This window comes from Staurois parvus, unplaced genomic scaffold (assembly GCF_062004578.1).
Source record: "Staurois parvus isolate SC_StPar_1 unplaced genomic scaffold, SC_StPar_1.0 ptg000616l, whole genome shotgun sequence".
In the NCBI taxonomy this organism is placed as follows: domain Eukaryota; kingdom Metazoa; phylum Chordata; class Amphibia; order Anura; family Ranidae; genus Staurois; species Staurois parvus.
This window is the reverse complement of record NW_028318412.1, coordinates 1,392,697-1,412,421: the sequence shown is the minus strand read 5'-3', so window position 1 is coordinate 1,412,421 and position 19,725 is coordinate 1,392,697. Positions and strand designations below refer to the sequence as shown.

Sequence of the window (19,725 nt, the reverse complement as noted above, 5' to 3'; positions counted from 1 at the left end):
AATTTTGGACACCAATTCACAAAAAGAAAATTGGGGAACTGGAGAAAGTACAGAGAAGGACAACCAAACTGATAAGAGGCATGGAGGAGCTCAGCTATGAGGAAAGATTAGAGGAACTGAAAGTATTCTGTCTTGAGAATTTGAGATTAAGGGGTAATATGATCATTAATACATCAGGGGTTCATATAGTGAACTCGGTGTAGAGTTATTCACCCTGAGGTCATCACAGAGGACAAGGGGGCACTCTACTTCTGGAGGAAATTAAATGTAATCTCCAAACATGGAAAGGTTTCTTCACAGTAAGATCTGTGAAAATGTGGAATAAACTCCCTCAAGAGTTGGTTCTGGCCAGCTCAGTGGATTGCTTTAAAAAAGGCCTGGATTCTTTCAGGGATACACAGAATATAACTGGATACTATCAATTATAGGTAAAGTTGATCCAGGGAATATCCAATTGCCTCTCCGGGCAATCAGGAAGGAATTTTTTTCCCCTGCAGGAGCAAATTTGCATCATGCTTTGCTGTTTTTTTTTGCCTTCCTCTGGATCAACTCTGGGTGTAGGATTATAACTTTTTTTTTTTTATGGTTAAACTGGATGGACTTTTGTCTTTTTTTCTGTCAGACTATGTAATTTATTACTCCTATTAAAGAATAATCCAGCAACTCCAGACATCACTGACCTGTACTCTGCAGTAGAAAATGAGACATGTCTGTGCTAAGGTCATAAATTACTTCCATATATACAACACATGAAATACTAAAGGGGTGCAACCACATGTTAACTCTTATATATTCATAGCAAACGCATACTAAAAAAACAAAAAAAAAAAAATACATGTTCAAGCTGGCCAGCTGAGTCAAAGTGATCCCTCTCCAGCCTCTACCTTGCAGACATATAGTGCCAGAATGGGATAAAAAGACACAGCTGGTGGTGAGCTACAGACCAAGATCCGCAATACACATTATATATATATATATATATATATATATATATATATATATATATATATATATATATATATATATATATATATAAAAAGACCGTGGTCAGCACCAACAGGTAAAGATAGTTCTGCACGTAACCAGCTACAGACCAAGACACAAAGCTGCATATCCACAATGGGAAAAGGTCTGTAGCTCACCTCCATCTGTGCCTGGTTGCTCCATATTGACACTATATATCCATTTATTGATATCGTGCCATTCAGCAAGAGGTTGGCAATCTTTAAAGTAGAGTAGGAAATGGCCAGAGCGGGATTGCGTTGACGCAGCTGGCCTGTTTGAACATGTTTGCAATATATGTGAACTAAAAATCCCTGTTTTACTGAGGAAGAGTTTGCTAGGAATATATAAAGGTTGACGTGGTTACACATGAATACAGACATATCTTCATTTCTAGTGCATCGTGCAAGGCAGTCATTAAAAGGCAGGGATGCTTGAAGAAGCTGGATTATTTTTTAATGGAACAATAAATTATAGTATGTTTGCACTATTTTTATTAAATGTCATGAACATTTCCCCATATTAATATTCTGCCAGTTTTCAATAGTCTGATTGCTACATTTTAGATTGTGAATTTTAATAAATGAGGCTCAGTGCACAAAGATAACATAACCGGATAAAGATCCTTTTGAAAAAAAAGAAAATTAAATATATATTATATATTTAGCAAAAGGTATAACTGTCACCACCCATGTGAAAGTCAAGGTAGCCACAGACATGAAGACTGGTTAACAATCTTGTGCCTATGGCTGATTCTATAAATTAACATGGACAGCTATACTGTGTATCTGCAGTAAACTGACTATAATATGCATATTTGATACTTATGCCTATTATGATACTATCTAATCCTACACTAAACCTTTGTAAAGTGGAATCTGGTTGTTGTATTGCTTTGTGCATGAATGAGAAAAGAGTTGGTGATCCAGAAAACTGGGTGCTATGGAGAAAATGACAAAATATTTTAACAGAAAACAAAGTCAGTGATGACAGCACCTGTCCTTTAGATTAGTAATCCCTTTGCCTTGCTTTTAGTTAAATACAGTAATTGCTACCTGCATTCACAATTTAGCCACAATTTATTCAGATCATTTATGCAGTTCAATAGTACTGATGTATGACTGAATTTTCATATACTTAGACACCCTTAGCTGAATGCTAACTTTCTAGTCAAAGTTATGAAGTGAGATTTTTGAGTGCACTAAAGGCATTACAGTATACATTTTTAGTACATACACATTGCGGGTTTGAGAATTATTGCACAGTTTATTCAGGTTGGTTATAACTGTAAATTCCAATGAGATATCTATTGAGGAACTAAGTCTGTTAACTGAACATCTTTACAAGAAATTATGCAATATGATCAATGGGATTAAAATTACATCTACATCTTGGTGAATTTAACGTATTTGTTTTATTTTCTCAAAATGTGTGAATTTGCACAAACGTGAAATATTGCACCCCAGGTATTATGTGGGCTGTTTGGGGTTTCCATGACATTTTAATGTGTGCCTTCTTTAATGAAATCTATTAGAGATGCTTGATAAAGCCTGTTATTTTGATAGTTTAAAATTTCATAGCAACCATAAAGGAAATTTTGTTAAGCAAGCTGATTCATCCCAACCTTTGTAACAAATGAAACACACAATTTGATTGGAATTTCCTTGAATCATAATGTGGTAAATTTTAAAGAGGTGCCCTTTACGGGCTAATTCTGAAGAAACTCACCACTTGTGTTCCAGATGCTGCTATTTGACCCTTGCGTGCCTTTTTTCATAAACTCATTCAGATAGGACTTGGGATCTGTCCCAGAAGCCAGGATGTCACTCAGCAATGCAATGTAGGCAATAGCCAGCCGCAAGGTATCAATCTTGGATAATCTCTTCTCATAGGGGAAAGTTGGAACTCTACCTCGTAATTCTTCAAAAGCAGAATTGATACTCAACATTCGCCTCCTCTCCCTGATGTTAGCTGCTTGCCTGTGCACCTTTACCTGAGTATCCAGGCAGCTTTGGTTCTGGAAAGTACCGTTTGTATCAACATCACTTACAGAAAACTGAAAGTCTGGTGTCAAATGGGGATCAGAAGACCATGAAGAAAAGTATTCTGGAGCAATATCAAAATCAAGGGTGCAGATGTCCAGTACAGATTGATACTGACAGCTGTTTGATGGATCCCACATCTGTTCTTCAGTGGACATTTCTGGCTCCCATCCAGTTTCCTTCATTCTACAAGTTGCGATGTGTTCCCATCCAGTGTTTAATACTGAATGGTAAGACCAGTCTGGGAGAATATCCTGGCTGTTGCCTTTAAATACTCTACAGACACTTAGTGGCTCTCAATATTATTGTTGTTGTTCCTAAACTAATTAGAAGATGCAACTTCTTTTCAGAGGCCAGTCAATGAAACACACTGATTTTTCTATAGCTGTTCTTTTGAATGTAACAATCAGGGTGCTTACACTATGAGTGGGGGTGTCAGCATGACATCCTTAAGTGTCCTGGATAGCAGAAAGGAGCAGCCTCAGAAGTCTACATAAGCCTGTCAGGAACATATGAGGCTCTTGTTTTCCCCTGTAATTGAGATCACAACCTCTACTTGTATGGGGTTTGTGTGGATTTTACAAACAACTCCACTTGTATTAACTTGTTAATTGGTTCCCAAGCGCTGGGCAATGCATTTGTATGAGCAAGGTACACTGACACAGGTGGTGACTTGAGCACGCCGTGGAAGAGTATGAGTTTATAGCCTGAAAAAATGACGCACTGCCTGGTCTGCTCAGCTTGCTGATGCGTCCCAAAGTAATTGTGAAAACAAATGTTATTTGAAATGTTGCAAAGGCCACATAAACCCTAAATATACATTTTTTTTACCACTTTCTATTTTCTAAATACAATGACCTTAAAATGAAAGAAAAACAATATTTTAGTAGCAAATACAAGTTTATAAGGCCAGTGCAAAAAGGAATCCTTTATAAAATAGCAATTTTATGCATTTATTATTATTTTTTTTTTATATCAAACAGTTCTTGTCAATAAGGCTATGACCGATTTAGAGCTGATTCACACCTGCAGTGCGAATTGAAGCTCAAGTTTCACAGCAAATTAACAGGTTCAGTGGTTCAGGTCAGAATTTTATCCTGTTCACACATTTGTGGTTTAGAAACGGTTCCCATAGAAGTCAATAGCCTGTAATCCACACCTGAACTGGACTGCACTGCTCAGAAATCATACACGACTCTTTTTCACTCCGCACTGAATCTGCACTGCCAGTGCACCGGACATGTGAACAGGCACCATAGGAAGCAATGTTATTTCACATGTCAAACTGCATCCATTGTGCATATATGTGAACCGGCACTTAAAGCAAAGTCAGCCAAATTCTGCGCACCTTACTGATAAAGTCTGAGCCAGCAATAACTATTTTAGTGTATTTTACATTAGTAATGTATTGCACAGTTGCATGTCTCAAAACCTAGGCATGAGCTCTGAAAGGTGCTGTATGCAAGGTCTCGTTCGCACAGACTTCACCTGTATAACAGCAGTGACTATGGCAACCTAGTTGAAGCCTTTAATGTACCATTCAGCTCCAGCTTGGGAATGTTAAAAACAGATCTTGATGGAAGTGTTGACTCACTTTAATTGAGCTGCTAGCAGACTTTAGTAAGTATCAGCATGATGTGATGCTTAATAAAGGTCTGATGAAACTTGCTAGCAGCTTGTTTAAACCACTCGCTGTCCAGCCACTGTAAATAAACAGTCAGATGGCTTACTCCTGAGGGCAGGAGGGCGTACATAAACTTCCTCACTCACTGCTTGTGCATGCCTTGTGATTGCCTTTGGACACAGCAGATCACAGATCAGGGTACAGGGTCGATGAAATTGGCCCTGTACCATGTGATCGCTGTGATCAATCATAGTGATCAAATATGTAAACAAAGGCTGCATGCTGAAACCAGTGGCCTGTTTCCTGCGAGAGCAAGCAGAGGGTTTCTTACAGTAAGATACTCTGATCCTTTTTTTTTTTTTTTTTCCACCAAACACATCACTATAGTAACCAGCCCGTGTCCCTGACCACTACCCACCCCAGTAAAGTGTCACTATGGTGACACTCTACTGGGGTGGCTATTATTATTATACAGGATTTATATAGCGCCATCAGTTTGCTCAGCACTTTTACAATATAATGGGAGACAATACAGCAACAATACAGTTCAATACAAGAGGGATAGAAGGGCCCTGCTCCTTGGAGCCTACAATCTAGGAGTGATAGTGATCAAGGGCACTGGCTGGCTGATCAGGTGACACTGTCAGTGCAGGCAGCTAGTGTCCATGATTACTACCCACACAAGCAGTGTCACTAATCACCACCCCATAAATTTCTGTGTCACTAGAATAGTGTAAGCCAGAAACAGTGTTTCTAATCATTGCCACACCACTGCCAGTGACCCAGACTAGTGCAGCCAACAATAGTGTTCCTGATCCCCACTAGTCCCAGTGTCACCAAAGCAGTCCAGCCAGCAACAGTGTTCCTGATTGACGCCACACCAGTCCCATTGTCACCAGACCAGAATAAGCCAGCAACCGTGTTTCTGATCACTGCCAAACCAGTGCCAGTGTCCCTGATCACCGCCACACCGGTCCCAGTATCACTAGACCAGTGTAAGCCACAATTCCAAAAAAGTTGGGATGATATGTAAAAACTAATAAAACAGAATGCAATGATTTTCAAATCTCATAAAAAGATATTTTATTTACAATAGAAAAAATGTAAAATGTTTAAACTGAAAAAAAATTTACCATTTAAGAAAAACAAAGTAATTTTGAAATTGATGGCAGTAAAATGTCTCGGAGTTGGCACAGGGCAACAAAAAGCTGGCAAATAAGTGGTAACAAGGAAAAGCTGGAAGACCATTTTGCAACCAGTTAGGTTAATTAGCAACAGGTCAGTAACATGATTAGGTATAAAAGGGCATCTCAGAGTGACCAGTTGTTAGAGTTTTGGGAGATGAATGTAGCCCCATTCTTGCCTGAGCATATGCAGCTCTAAAACCTGGATATACTCTCACCAGCAACTTTATAAGGTACACCTGTTCAACTGTCTAACACAAATTGCTAATCAGCCAATCACATGGCAGCAACGCATTTAGGCATCTAGATGTGGTGAAGACGACTTGCTGAAGTCCAAACCAAGCATCAGAATGGGGAAGAAGGGGGATTTAACTGACTTTGAACGTGGCATGGTTGCTGGTGCCAGATGGACTGGTCTGAGAATTTCAAAAACTGCTGATCTACTGGGATTTTCACGCACAACCATCTCTAGGGTTTACAGAGAATGGTCCATAATAGAGAAAACATCCAGTGAGCGGCAGTTGTGTGGACAAAAATGCCTTGTTGATGTCATGGGTTAGAGGCGAATGGGCAGACTGGTTTGAGATGATAGAAAGGCAACAGTTTGTCAAATAACCATTCATTACAATCGAATTATGCAGAATACCATCTCTGAACGCACAATACGTCAGATCTTGAAGAAGATGGGCTACAGCAGAGAAGACCACACCGGGTGTCATTCCTGTCAGCTAAGAACAGGAAACAGGATATTCGCACAGGCTCACCGAAATTGGACAACAGAAGATTGGAAAAATGTTGCCTGGTCTGATAAGTCTCGATTTCAACTTCAACATTCAGATGGTAGCGTCAGAATTTTGTGTAAACAACATGAAAGTGTGGATCCATCCTGCCTTGTATTAACAGTTCAGGCCTGGTGGTGGTGTAATGGTGTGGTGGATATTCTCTTAGCACTAGCAAGGTGTACCTAATGAAGTGGACAGTGTGTGTGTGTATATATATATATATATATATATATATATATGTATGTGTGTATCAAATCAAGCACCTAGGCATGCAGACTGCTTCTACAAACATTTGTGAAAATATGGGTTGCTCTCAGGAGCTCAGTGAATTCTAGCGTGGTACCGTGATAGGTTGCCATCTGTGCAATAAATCCATCCGTGAAATTTCCTTGCTACTAAATATTCCATGGTCAACTGTTAGTGGTATTATAACAAAGTGGAAGCAACTGGGAACAGCAGCAACTCAGCCATGAAGTGGTAGGTCACGTAAAATGACAGAGCGGGGTCAGCACATGCTGAAGCGTACAGAAGTTGCACACTGTCTACAGAGTCAATGGCTAAAGACCTCCCAAACTTTGTGTGGCCTTCAGATTAGCACAACAGTGAGTAGAGATCTTCATGGAATTGGTTTCCGTGGCTGAGCAGCTGCAATCAAGCTTTACATCAACAAGTGCAATGCAAAGCATTGGATGCAGTGGTGTAAAGCATGCCGCGACTGGACTCGAGCACTGGAGATGTGTTCTCTGGAGTGATGAATCATGCTTCTCTGTCTGGCAATCCAATCGACGTGTCTGGGTTTGGCCATTTCCAGGAGAACGGTTCTTGCCTGACTGCATTGTGCCATGTGTAAAGTTTGGTGGAGGGGGGTACTGTATATGGTGTGGGGGTTTTTTTTCGGGGGCTGGCCTTGGCTCCTTAGTTCCAGTGAAGAAAAATCTTATGGCGTCAGCATACCAAGTCATTTTGGAAAAATTAGTGCTCCCAACTTTGTGGGAACAGTTTGCGGATGGCCTCCTTCTGTTCTAACATGACTGCAGCAGCGCACAAAGCAAGGTCCATAAAGACCTGGATGAGCAAGTTTGGGGTGGAGTAACTTGACTGGCCTGCACCAGTCCTGACCTGAGTCCTGACCTCAACCCGATAGAACACCTTTGGGATGAATTAGAGTGGAGACTGCGAGCCAGGCCTTCTCGTCTGACATCAGTGCCTGACCTCACAAATGCGCTTCTGGAAGAATGGTCAAACATTCCCTTAAACACACTCCTAAACCTTGTGGACAGCCTTCCCAGAAACGTTGAAGCCATTATAGCTACAAAGGGTGGGCAACTCAATATTGAACCCTACGGACTAAGACTGGGATGCCATTAAAGTTCATGTACATGTAAAGGCAGGCGTCCCAATACTTTTGGCAATATAGTGTATATATACATATACGCTTTAACAAACCCCAAAGGTGTTCTATCAGGTTGAGGTCAGGATTATGTGCAGACCAGTCAAGTTCCTCCACCCCAAACTTGCTCATGTATGTCTTCATGGACCTTGCTTTGTGCACTGGTGTGCAGTCATGTTGGAACAGGAAGGGGCCATCCCCAAATCGTTCCAACAAAGCTGGGAGCATTAAATTGTCCAAAAAGTCTTGGTATGCTGACTCCTTAAGAGTTCCCTTCACTGTAACTAAGGGGCCAAGTCCAATCCCTGAAGAACAACTCCACACCATAATCCCCACTCCACCAAACTTTCCACTTGGTACAATGCAGTCAGGAATGTACAGTTCTCCTGGCAACTGCCAAAGCCAGACACGTCCATCAGATTGCAAGAGAAGCGTGATTGGTCACTCCAGAGAACATGTTTCCACTGCTCTGGAGTCCAGTGGCGGCATGCTTTACAACACTGCAGCTGATGCTTTGCATTGCACTTGGTGATGTAAGGCTTGGATGCAGCTGCTCGGCCATGGAAACCCATTCCATGAAGCTCTCTATGCACTGTTGTGTTAATCTTAAAGCCACACTAAGTTTGGAGGTCTTTAGCTATTGACTCTGCAGACAGTTGGCGACTAATGTGCACTGTGGGCTTCAGCATGCGCTGACCCCGTTCTGTAATTTTACATGGCCTACCACTTCATGGCTGAGTTGCTGTTGTTCCCAGTTGCTTCCACTTTGTTATAATGCCACTAACAGTTGACCAAGGAAATTTCACAGATGGACTTATTGCACAGGTGGCAGCCTATCACGGTAACATGCTTGAATTCACTGAGCTCCTGAGAGCGACCCATTCTTTCACAAATGTTTGTAGAAGCAGTCTGCATGCCTATGTGCTTGATATTATCCACCTGTGGCCATGGAGGTGATTGGAACACGTAAATCCAATGATTTGGAGGGGTGTCTCAATACTTTTGGCAATATAGTTGTGTGTGTGTGTATGTATGTGTGTGTGTGTGTGTATATATATATATATATATATATATATATATACACACACATCAGTAATATGGGTGGGGTGCACAACGATGATCAATCACAGTGAATGCGATTGCTGAACACTGATGTATTTTTGTCCATTTCTTTTGGTTCACCCTTTTGTATGGTGATTTTTCAACAATTAAAAGTTTTTATGTGCAGAAATCCAATTTTCTTTTACAGTGAAGGAAATAAGTATTTGATCCCCTGCTGATTTTGAATGTTTGCCCACTCACAAAGAAATGATCAGTCTATAAATCGAATGGTAGGTGTACTGTAACACTGAGAGACAGAGAAGGAACAAAAAATTCAAAAGAAATGCATGTCTAACAAATTATGCACTGATTTGCATGTTCATGAGGGAAATAAGTATTTGATCCCCTTCACAAAACATGACTTATTACTTGGGGGTAAATCCCTTGTTGGCAATCACAGAGGTCAGATGTTTCCTGTAGTTGGCCACCAGGTTTGCACACATCTCAGGAGGGATTTTGGCCCACTCCTCTTGGCAGATCCTTTCCAAGTCATTAAGGTTTGGTGGCTGACGTTTGGCAACTCGAACTTTCAGCTCCCTCCACAGATTTTCAATCGGATTAAGGTCTGGAGACTGGCTAGGCCACTCCAGGACCTTAATGTGCTTCTTCTTCAGCCACTCCTTTGTTGCCTTGGCCGTGTGTTTTGGGTCATTGTCATGCTGGAATACTCATCCACGACCCATTTTCAATGCCCTGGCTGAGGGAAGAAGGTTCTCACCCAAGATTTGATGGTACATTGCCCCGTCCATCGTCCCTTTGATGCAGTGCAGTTGTCCTGTCCCCTTAGCAGAAAAACACCCCCAAAGCAGAATGTTTCCACCACGTTTGAAGGTTAGGATGGTGTTATTGGGGTCATAGGCAGTTGAGTTGATGCCAAAGAGCTCGATTTTGGTCTCATCTGACCACAACACTTTCAACCAGTCCTCCTCTGCATCATTCAGATGTTCAGTGGCAAACTTCAGACGGGCCTGGACATGTGCTTTCTTGAGGCACTGAAGAATTTCAATCCTTGTCGGCGTAGTGTGTTACTAATTGTTTTCTTGGTGACTGTGGTCCCAGCTGCCTGGAGATCATTAACAAGTTCCTCACGTGTAGTTCTGGGATCATTCCTCACTGTTCTCATGATCATTGACACTCCATGAGGTGAGATCTTGCATGGTGCACCGCACCTAGGGAGACTGACAGTTGTTTTGTGTTTCTTCCATTTGCAAATGATTGCACCAACTGTTGTCACCTTCTCACCAAGCTGCTTGGCGATAGTTTAGTAGCCCAGTCCAGCCTTGTGTAGTTCTACAATCTTGTCCCTGACATCCCTGGACAGCTCTTTGGTCTTTGCCATGGTGGAGAGTTTGTAATCTGTTTGATTGCTCCTGTGGACAGGTGTCTTTTATACAGGTGACAAAATGAGATTAGCAGCACTCCCTTTAAGAGACTGCTTCTAATCTCAGCTTGTTACCTGTATGAAAGACACCTGGTAGACAGAAATCCTGCTGAATGATAGGGGATCAAATACTTTTATACCTCATGAACATGCAAATCAGTGCATAATTTGTTAGACATGCATTTCTTTTGATTTTTTTGTTGCTATTCTGTCTCTGTTACAATATACCTACCATTTGATTTTTAGACTGATCATTTCTTTGTGAGTGGGCAAGCATTCAAAATCAGCAGGGGATCAAATACTTATTTTCTTCACTATATATATATATATATATATATATATATTTGTGTTATACATATTTGTTTCTACATGGCAAATAATTTACTAGCAGGTGTAGTAGAGTAATAGAAATTCAACTGACCCAACAGTCATGACATGCATGCTGCTGATTCTGTGTAATTGAATCACTAATTGAAAGGGGCATGTTCAATATAATAGCAGTGTGGAGTTCTATTAATGAGGTCATTCATTCTTTGAAAAACAGGTGGCAATTATTGCCCTTATTTAAGGAAAGAAGGCAGCAAATGTTGTACATGCTGGTTACAGTGCATTTCTCTCTGAAATTCTGAGGAAAATGGGTCGTTCCAGACATTGTTCAGAAGAACAGCGTACCTTGATTAAAAAGTTGATTGGAGAGGGGAAAACATATAAAGAAGTGCAGAAAATGATAGGCTGCTCAGATAAAATGATCGCAAATGCTTTAAAATGGCAACCAAAACCTGAAATACGTGGAAGAAAGCGAAAAACTACCATTCGAATGGATAGAAGAACAGCCAAAATGGCAAGGACTCAGCCAACAATCAGCTCCAGGAAGATCAAAGAAGGTCTAAAGTTCCCTGTGAGTACTGTTACAATTAGAAGACGCCTATGTGAAGCCAAGCTATCTGCAAAAAGCCCCTGCAAAGTCCCACTGTTGAAAAAAAGACGTGCTGAAGAGGTTACAATTTGCCAAAGAGCACATTGACTGGCCTAAAGAGAAATGGCGCAACATTTTGTGGACTGATGAAAGTAAGATTGTTCTTTTTGGGTCTAGTGGCCAGAGACAGTTTGTCAGACGACCCCCAACACTGAATTCAAGCCACAGTACACAGTGAAGACAGTGAAGCATGGTTGCGCAAGCATCATGATATGGGGATGTTTCTCATACTACGGTGTTGGGCCTATTTATCGCATACCAGGGATCATGGATCAGTCTGAATACATCAGAATACTTGAAGAGGTCATGCTGCCTTATGCTGAAGAGGAAATGCCCTTGAAATGGGTGTTCCAACAAGACAAAGACTCCAAACACACCAGTAAACGTGCAACATCTTGGTTCCAGACCAACAAGATTGAAGTTACAGAGTGGCCAGCCCAATCCCCGGATCTTAATCCAATAGAAAACTTGTGGGGTGACATCAAAAATGCAGTTTCTGAGGCAAAACCAAGAAATAGAGAAGAACTGTGGAATGTAGTCCAATCATCCTGGGCTGGAATACCTGTTCACAGGTGCCAGAAGTTGGTTGACTCCATGCAACACAGATGTACAGCAGTTCTCAGAAACAGTGCTTATACAACTAAATATTAATTAAGTGATTCAAAGGAAAGCAAAATCTTCAAACATTTTTCAGTTTATATAGTGAATGTTTGAGTTTGTAAAGAAGAATACGAACACTGCTATTTGTTGGAACAGTCTAATATTCACTTTTCTTCAATTTTTTTTAGAGGAACAACACAAGTTTGATATATTTTTCTTCATGTTTTGATTTGGAATAGAATGTGTAGTGTTCCCAATGCATTTATGTGTATGGAAATAAAAGCTATTAGAAGGGTTTTGAGCTTTATTCACTTTTTTCAACACACTGCTATTATTTTGAACACAACTGTATGTGTACACACACACACACACACTCTCTCTCTCTCTCTCTCTCTCTCTCTCTTCTTACATGTATCCTTCTGGATCCAAGCTTCAATCCAGTGATAGGCTGCCATAAGTGAGACCTTCCACCAATAAATATTTGGAGCACCTTGAAATGAAAAATGATAAAGAAGACCCAGGACTGATGAGCAACTAGAATCCTATATCAGGCATGACTGGGACAGCATTCCTCTCCCAAAACTCTAGCAACTAGTCTCAGTTCCCAGATATTTCCAGAGTGTTGTTAGAAGAGGGGATGCCACGCCGTGGTAAACATGGCCCTGTCACAACTTTTTTGAGACATGGCTGCCATCAATTTCAAAATTACCTTATTTTTTTTTCTTAAAATGGTGACGTTTTTCATCTCTGATGTTATGGGGGTGTGTTAGTATGTATGGAATGGGCAGCTTGCACATCTGGAAAGGCACCATCAATGCTGAAAGATATATCCAGGTTTTAGAGCAGCATATTCTCCATCCAGAGAACATCTCTTTCAGCGAAGGCTGTGTATATTTCAGCAGGACAATGCTAAACCACATACTGCATTCTAAGACAACAGGATGGCTTCATAGTACAAGAGTCCGGGTGCTTAACTGGCCTTATTTTTTTCTTAAAATGGTAAATGTTTTCAATATAGAAGTTTAAATATTTTTATGTTTTCTAATTTCCATTGTGAATAAAATATGGGTTATGACATTTGCAAATCCTTGCATTCTGTTTTTATGTACATTTTTGCAATTTTGTAGTTGTCCCAACTTTTTTGGCATTGGGGGTTAAAAATGGCAAGGCCAAATATGTCCTTGTGTGCCCTTACAGTACGTAAAAATGCTTCTAAAGAGAGTATAAAAATCAAGGGGATACTGGGCAACCCAGACAGGTCTCGTTTTGGATTGTGAAGGGGGCTGATATAGCCTCAGTACCCATTACCAACACTATTGTTCAAAATTATAGAGTGTGTATCCATTTTTGCATGTTGGATGTTGGTCCCCAGGCCTGTATGGGTCAGAGTGGCATGCATGAACTCCCACCTAACCTCATCAAAAGCTTTTTAGCATTGTTGATAAAAAAAAATGAGGGGAATGTTTTTCTCTTGGGTAAACAAGATAACATTAATAACATTAACATTAATTATTCACTAGGTATTATTGCCGGCCTTTTTCAGGTACAAAGCCAGATTCTGAAGAAGTCCCGGAAGTAGGCGGGACAAAACACATCAGTGTGGTCCATCCATTCCCCACATGCCACCTAACTGCATGGTGTCTTTACAGGATCCTACCAACATGGATATGACATCCTGTCCATGATATACGGCCGGCAGTCACTATTGAACTATTAGCCAACCTTCCACATGGCTACAACATTGGGACTATCAGCCGTAGTTTGATGTACAGGACCTTGGGGGTCCCACCATACAGTGAGTACTGGCGACCTGGTGCGGCTATCTAGATCGTATCCGCTGTGCAGGCTTGCACAGGCTGGACTGGTTACACACATCGAGGTTGCTGTGGCAGATACTCGGATTACATCTTTGATTTATTCCCGCTGGCTGTATCGCCACCCGTGTCCTCATGTTTACATGCTGATTGCATTTCTTTTTGGAGGCTTATTTCTGCTGAGTGCTGCAGCCTTTAAATGCCTGGTCATCAGCCTGTTTCTACTACCGCAGGCTTTCTGTGGAACATCTGACACAGTGCACATTTATGGACTGGTAGATATACTCTGTCGGCCACCACTATAGACATACCTTTTTCCTTTGAATTGGACAAACCAGATTTATATTTCCTAGTGCACTAGTGACCTGTCTGTTCAGTTGGACTCTAGAGGGTATAGCCCACCATATTTGATATTTTCTTTCAGGTCTTCATTGTTTTCTTATACTGTCTATGCATTGAGGTTGAATTTGTCTGCAGTCCATTATTATCCATAGGAATATCATATTGCCTTGTATTACCTTGGGAGGTGTTCCCGGGGGTGTTTTGTTTTGGGTTGGTTGGGGGGATTGTTGATGGGTGGTTGTGGTGTTGGGGGAGGTGGCTTGGGTCCCCTTGTGCCTTGTGGGGAGATGTGGGTGCTGTGTACACACAGGGGACACTCTTTGGTACCATTGGTGAGTGTCTAGTGCGGGAGGGTTTCCCTATACCAGGGGTAGGGGGTTTTACGATTGAGAGGTATTGCCAGGTTCTTGATGCAATGTCCAATTTACTTTGTATGTTTCATGAATAAATATGTTTTTGAGGTTAGCCTTTTAGGTGTGTAGCCTATTTTCTTCTTTCTTGTTTTTTTCTACTAAGCCAGATTTGTCAGGATGGACAAGAGATGGAATGTGAGGTGGTGCAAAACTAGACTTACCCTGCAAGGGGTCTCTTTTACACTACTTTGCGGCTTCAGTAGGGGTAGAGTCTGCTTTTCTAATAATTTTCTCAAACCTAGGTTTTATTTATTTCTCACTCATTTCCATCTATAATTGTGTCTCAATTTGCAAGCAATTGATCTCTATTCTACTACTGACTTCTTTAATTACCACTGCCAGTGACCATCAATTTAGGGGAGGTGTTAATAGTACTAACACCAGTGCTGGGAGTTAATATTGTGGTCACTGACACCAATGTTGCAGGTTGTTGCATCCAATAACACCGATGTTGGGAGTAAGGTTATTACTGCATCCACTGACACCAATGGTGGGGGTTATTATGGAGTTCACTGACATCAGTGTTGGGAGTTACCATGTACACTGATACCAGTGCTGGGGGCTATTGTACTACAACTTCAGTGTGCATTTCGATATGCTGCACAAAATGCAGCAGTCCAAAAGCTTTGGAAGTTCAAACATGTGCTTTGGAAGTGTCAGGGCTGCACATGAAACCCTCTATAATTTTCTAGTTGACAACCACTGCCATACTCAATCCTTAGATTTAGAAATTTCTAGCATCTTTTTCCTGACAAAGCTCCACAAAGTTTTCACACTGTGGAGTACGTGATCTTTTTTTGGGTGCTTACCTGCATACAGGGATCCTCTATCTGACAGAGGACAGAGGAGCCTCTTGGTGGAGAGTAACTGTATTCCAGGGAAGTGATATCTGAAGATCAGTGGTGATGGCAGACATGTTACTAAATAAGCAGTCCCCAAGCCCCCATTGTAACAGCAGGCCAGGGTCTTCTCCCCACACCCACTTTCACAAATTAATAAAAATGCAGCCATCTGGGGATCCACCCACCCAACCACATCATTTATTCACAGAGTTCTGTTCGTCTGATGGCTTGTAGTTCTAAATACCAGGGGGGGCTGGTGAGTTTTAGTAGTTCATTGATTTTTCCTGTCATTCAATAACTGCAAACAAGAATATTCTCCAGGCTCCAAATTTAGACACTTCTGCTCTCAAATTACTGTTTTTTTTCCCCCTCACAACTTTGATATCCTCAATATAGGTAATGCCAAAATAATGTTTACTAGGAATATTTAGTGACCCTATTTAGACCTTGGGAGTGCCAAGAATACCACCTTCTCTCGAACTTGATATTTACTAAGCTCATAGATAATAATGCATAGCAATGATAGTGAATACAGTTCTACTTCTCTATAGATTAATATATGAAATCAGAGACTACCTCACTAAATTTGGCAAAATCTGGGGGGAGCGGGTCTCGTTTTAACACTTGTAGCAAGCTATAACTTCAGCATCTTAATTACAATGCACAGATCCCCTTTTCCAATGTTTTTCTCTTCACGGTCCTACTACACAAATGATACGAAGAAGCAAGTACAGTGAACTTATTTTATTAACTATTGGATACATATACAGGTATCATAACTGCAGAGTTAGAGTATCCTTACAGTAAATTCCTTTGTTATGTGCATTTATATTTTGCATTCAATAACTGCAAATCCCGCCCAGTGTAATGTTATTACGTTTATTTTTCTTAACCGCTTCCCCACCGCCCTATAGCAGAAATACTGTTACAGGGCGGCACGGGTGCGCAAAATCACGTATATATACATGTGATTTTGCATTTCCAGGTTAGGGGGCGCGCGCCCTACCCACGCCGCCATTCACGGCAGACCAGGTCCCGGCCGGTAATTACTGTCCGGCGCCCGGTGATTTCTGAAGATCTCCGACAGGGAAGACTGTTTTGTTTATAAACAGTTATCCTCCCTGTCAGCTCGGGCACACTACTTTGGATGGCTGTGCATAGCACAGCCATCCAGAGCAGTGTGATTACTGTGAAGCACACTGACGCGCCACTTGCTTGGTAAAACATTTCCTGCACACAGTTAACCCTTTGATCGCCCCTCACGTTAACCCCTTCCTGCCCAGTGCCATTAGTACAGTGTCAGTACTTTTTTTTTTTTTCAGCACTGATCACTGTATTGGTGTCACTGGGGATGTCATTGACACCAAGTCAATTCCCCCCAGTGTCAGAATGTCCGCCGAAGTCCCGCTATAAGACGCTGATGGCTGCCGTTACTAGTAAAAATTAAAAAAAAAAATCCCAGTATATATACCGCCCTTTGTAAAAGCTATAAATTTCACATAAACCAATTAATTTACACATATTGGGATTTTTTTTTAGCAAAGACATGTAGCAGAATACATTTTGGTGTAAATTTATGATTACATTTTTTTTTAATTATTTATTGGACATGTTTAATAGCAAAAAAAGTAAAAAAATAAAAAACGCACAAGCGATCAAATAACACTGAAAGAAAGGTCAATTCGTGGGAAAAATACGTAAATTTCACTTGGGTGCAGCGTTGCATGACCGCGCAATTGTCAGTTACTCAGCCGCGTAACGCAAAAAATGGCCTGCTCAGGAAGGGGGGTAAATACTCAGGAGGGCAAGTGGTTAACTAGTTGCCGACCGCAGATAGCTGAATGACGGCTGCACTGCGGCTGGCCAGTTCTGAGTGGACGTCATATGACGTCCTCCCAGAACGCGCTCTCCTGCGCGCCCCAGGGGGCGCGCACCCGGCGATCTCCGTGATCGCTGTGTCCTATGGACACAGCTGATCACGTGATGTGGTAAAAGGCCAATCACAGCGGCCTTTTACCACGTGATCAGCGGTGTCCAATGACACGCTGATCAGAGGGAAATGCAAGTGCCGGTTCTCGGCTGCACCTTCCTCACGCTGTCAGATCGTGAGGAAAGTACTGCCGAGAACCGGCAGTTGTCAGAGCGGGGATCGGCACCGATCATCAGGGCACTGATCATCAGGGCCCTGATGATCGGTGCCCAGCAGTGCTACCCGCAAGTTCCGCCCACCTGTGCCCAGCAGATCACCCACCTGTGCCCAGCAGTGCACCCACCTGTGCCACTCTGCAGTGCCACCTACCTGTGCCCAGAAGTGCCACCTACCTGTGCCCACCAGTGCTGCCCACCAGTGCCACCCACCAGTGCAGCCCAGCAGTGCCGCCAGTCAGTGCCACCAGTCAGTGCCCAGGGGTTGTGCCAGTCAGTGCCGTCTATCAGTACCCATCATCAGTGTCACCTATCAGTGCTGCCTATCAGTGCTGCATATTAGTGCCGCCTATCCGTGCCACCTCATTAGTGCTGTCTATCAGTGCCGCCTATCCGTGCCACCTCATTAGTACTGCCTATCAGTGCCCTTTAGTGCTGCCTATCAGTGCCCATCAGTGCTGCCTCATCAACGCACATCAGTGAAGGAGAAAAAATACCTGTTTGAAAAATTTTATAATAGAAACAAAGAAACTTTTTTTTCTAATTTTTTGCACATTTTTTATTTATAGCGCAAAAAGTAAAGTGCCCAGTGGCGATTAAATACCACCAAAAGAAAGCTCTATTTGTGAGAAAAAAATGATCAAAATTTCATATGGGTACAATGTTGCATGACTGCGCAATTGTCAATCAAAGTGCGGCAGCGCTGAAAATTGGCCTGGTAAATAAGGGGGTATAAGTGCCTGGTAGGTAAGTGGTTAAAGCAGTGTTAAACCCAAAACGAAAAAAAAATTATATATTGCAGCTTACTAATCATTAGATGTGGTAGCTGCATTCGTTTTTTAAGGCTTCCCCCCCCCCTCTGTTTTCACCTGGTGATCTGTCCAGCAATACTCCTCTTGTGTTAGAGTGCCTACTGGATGAAAGAGCACAAGAGATACCTTTTGGACAGCAGCATTGCAGTCTGGGGGGAGGGGAGTGTACACTAATAAATTGAAGCCAAACTGCAGCCAACACTTTTTAAGTAGTTACTTCAACTATTTTTCCCCAATTTTGGAGGTTCTTCCCACAGCTTCACTGGAAATGTTTATAATAATTTATACTGGTTATTATATTTACAGTATCATTAGCCAGAAGAGGACATGTGCCCTTTAGTGTCTCACAAACATGTTCCATTTGCCATTTTTTTAGTTTGCAAAATGTAGTAAGGCACCGTTTTTATGATGACAATCCTTCATAAAGGCTTGTTTTTCATGCAATATGCAAGGAAGATATTTCCATATAGCAGAATTTTGGGTAAATGTTGTAGACATATATGGTAAGAGCTAGCATCAGACCTCATAAAGAAGGTAGTGCACAACACGGGATGGAACAGGGAGGCTATTAATACAGGACAATCTATGTTTTCCAATCGCCCTCCGCACAGCAATACGACATAAACTTGATAGGGTTCGTGTACAACCTAAATAAGAATGGGAATTGTTAGTTTTTTCAGCGTTACATGTAATCTTCACATCGAGATAATAAATTACGACTTTCTTACTTAAAGAGTAAGGAAACTTTCTTTCTTGTCCATTGAGCCACACAAGAAGTCTTTCACCTTCCAATTATACTGCTGCCTGCAGAAGGATTAGTAATTGGCAAACAAAAAAAATAGGCCAATCATGCGATAAACTTTCCCACTATCAGACTTTTTTTTTCCAACTAGTGGCCTAGAATGTACAGTGGGGCAAAAAAGTATTTAGTCAGCCACCAATTGTGCAAGTTCTCCCACTTAAAAAGATGAGAGAGGCCTGTATTTGGCATCATAGGTAGACCTCAACTATGAGAGACAAAATGAGAAAAAAAATCCAGACAATCACATTGGCTGATCTGGAAAGAATTTTTTTGCAAATTATGGTGGAAAATAAGTATTTGGTCAATATCAAAAGTTCATCTCAATACTTTGTTATATATCCTTTGTTGGCAATGACAGAGGTCAAACATTTCCTGTAAGTCTTCACAAGGTTGGCACACACTGTTGCTGGTATGTTGGCCCATTCCTCCATGCAGATCTCCTCTAGAGCAGTGATGTTTTGGGGCTGTCGCTG

At 41.6% G+C, this 19,725-nt stretch overlaps 2 protein-coding genes across 3 annotated transcripts in view; both read right to left on the bottom strand.

Annotated features, from left to right (window-relative positions):
* Positions 1-2,616: 2,616 nt before the first annotated feature.
* Positions 2,617-3,377, bottom strand: LOC149449502 (heart- and neural crest derivatives-expressed protein 1-like). Its single transcript, XM_089693175.1, has one exon. It carries the CDS (start codon positions 3,227-3,229, stop codon positions 2,711-2,713), a length of 519 nt encoding a protein of 172 aa, XP_089549301.1. The 5' UTR covers positions 3,230-3,377; the 3' UTR covers positions 2,617-2,710.
* Positions 3,378-16,222: 12,845 nt separating this feature from the next.
* The window catches only part of ASB1 (ankyrin repeat and SOCS box containing 1), a 39,240-nt gene continuing 35,737 nt past the window's right edge, over positions 16,223-19,725 (bottom strand). For both annotated transcript variants that reach the window (XM_089693173.1, XM_089693174.1), the window contains exon 5: positions 16,223-19,097. In XM_089693173.1, coding sequence (XP_089549299.1) covers positions 18,967-19,097 — 131 coding nt within the window. In that variant the 3' untranslated portion in view covers positions 16,223-18,966. The remainder of the gene's footprint in view (positions 19,098-19,725) is intronic.

Coding starts and splice junctions, on each gene's coding strand:
- LOC149449502 (XM_089693175.1), bottom strand. CDS start 3,229: ATGAAGGAAACTGGATGGGAGCCAGAAATGTCCACTGAAGAACAGATG.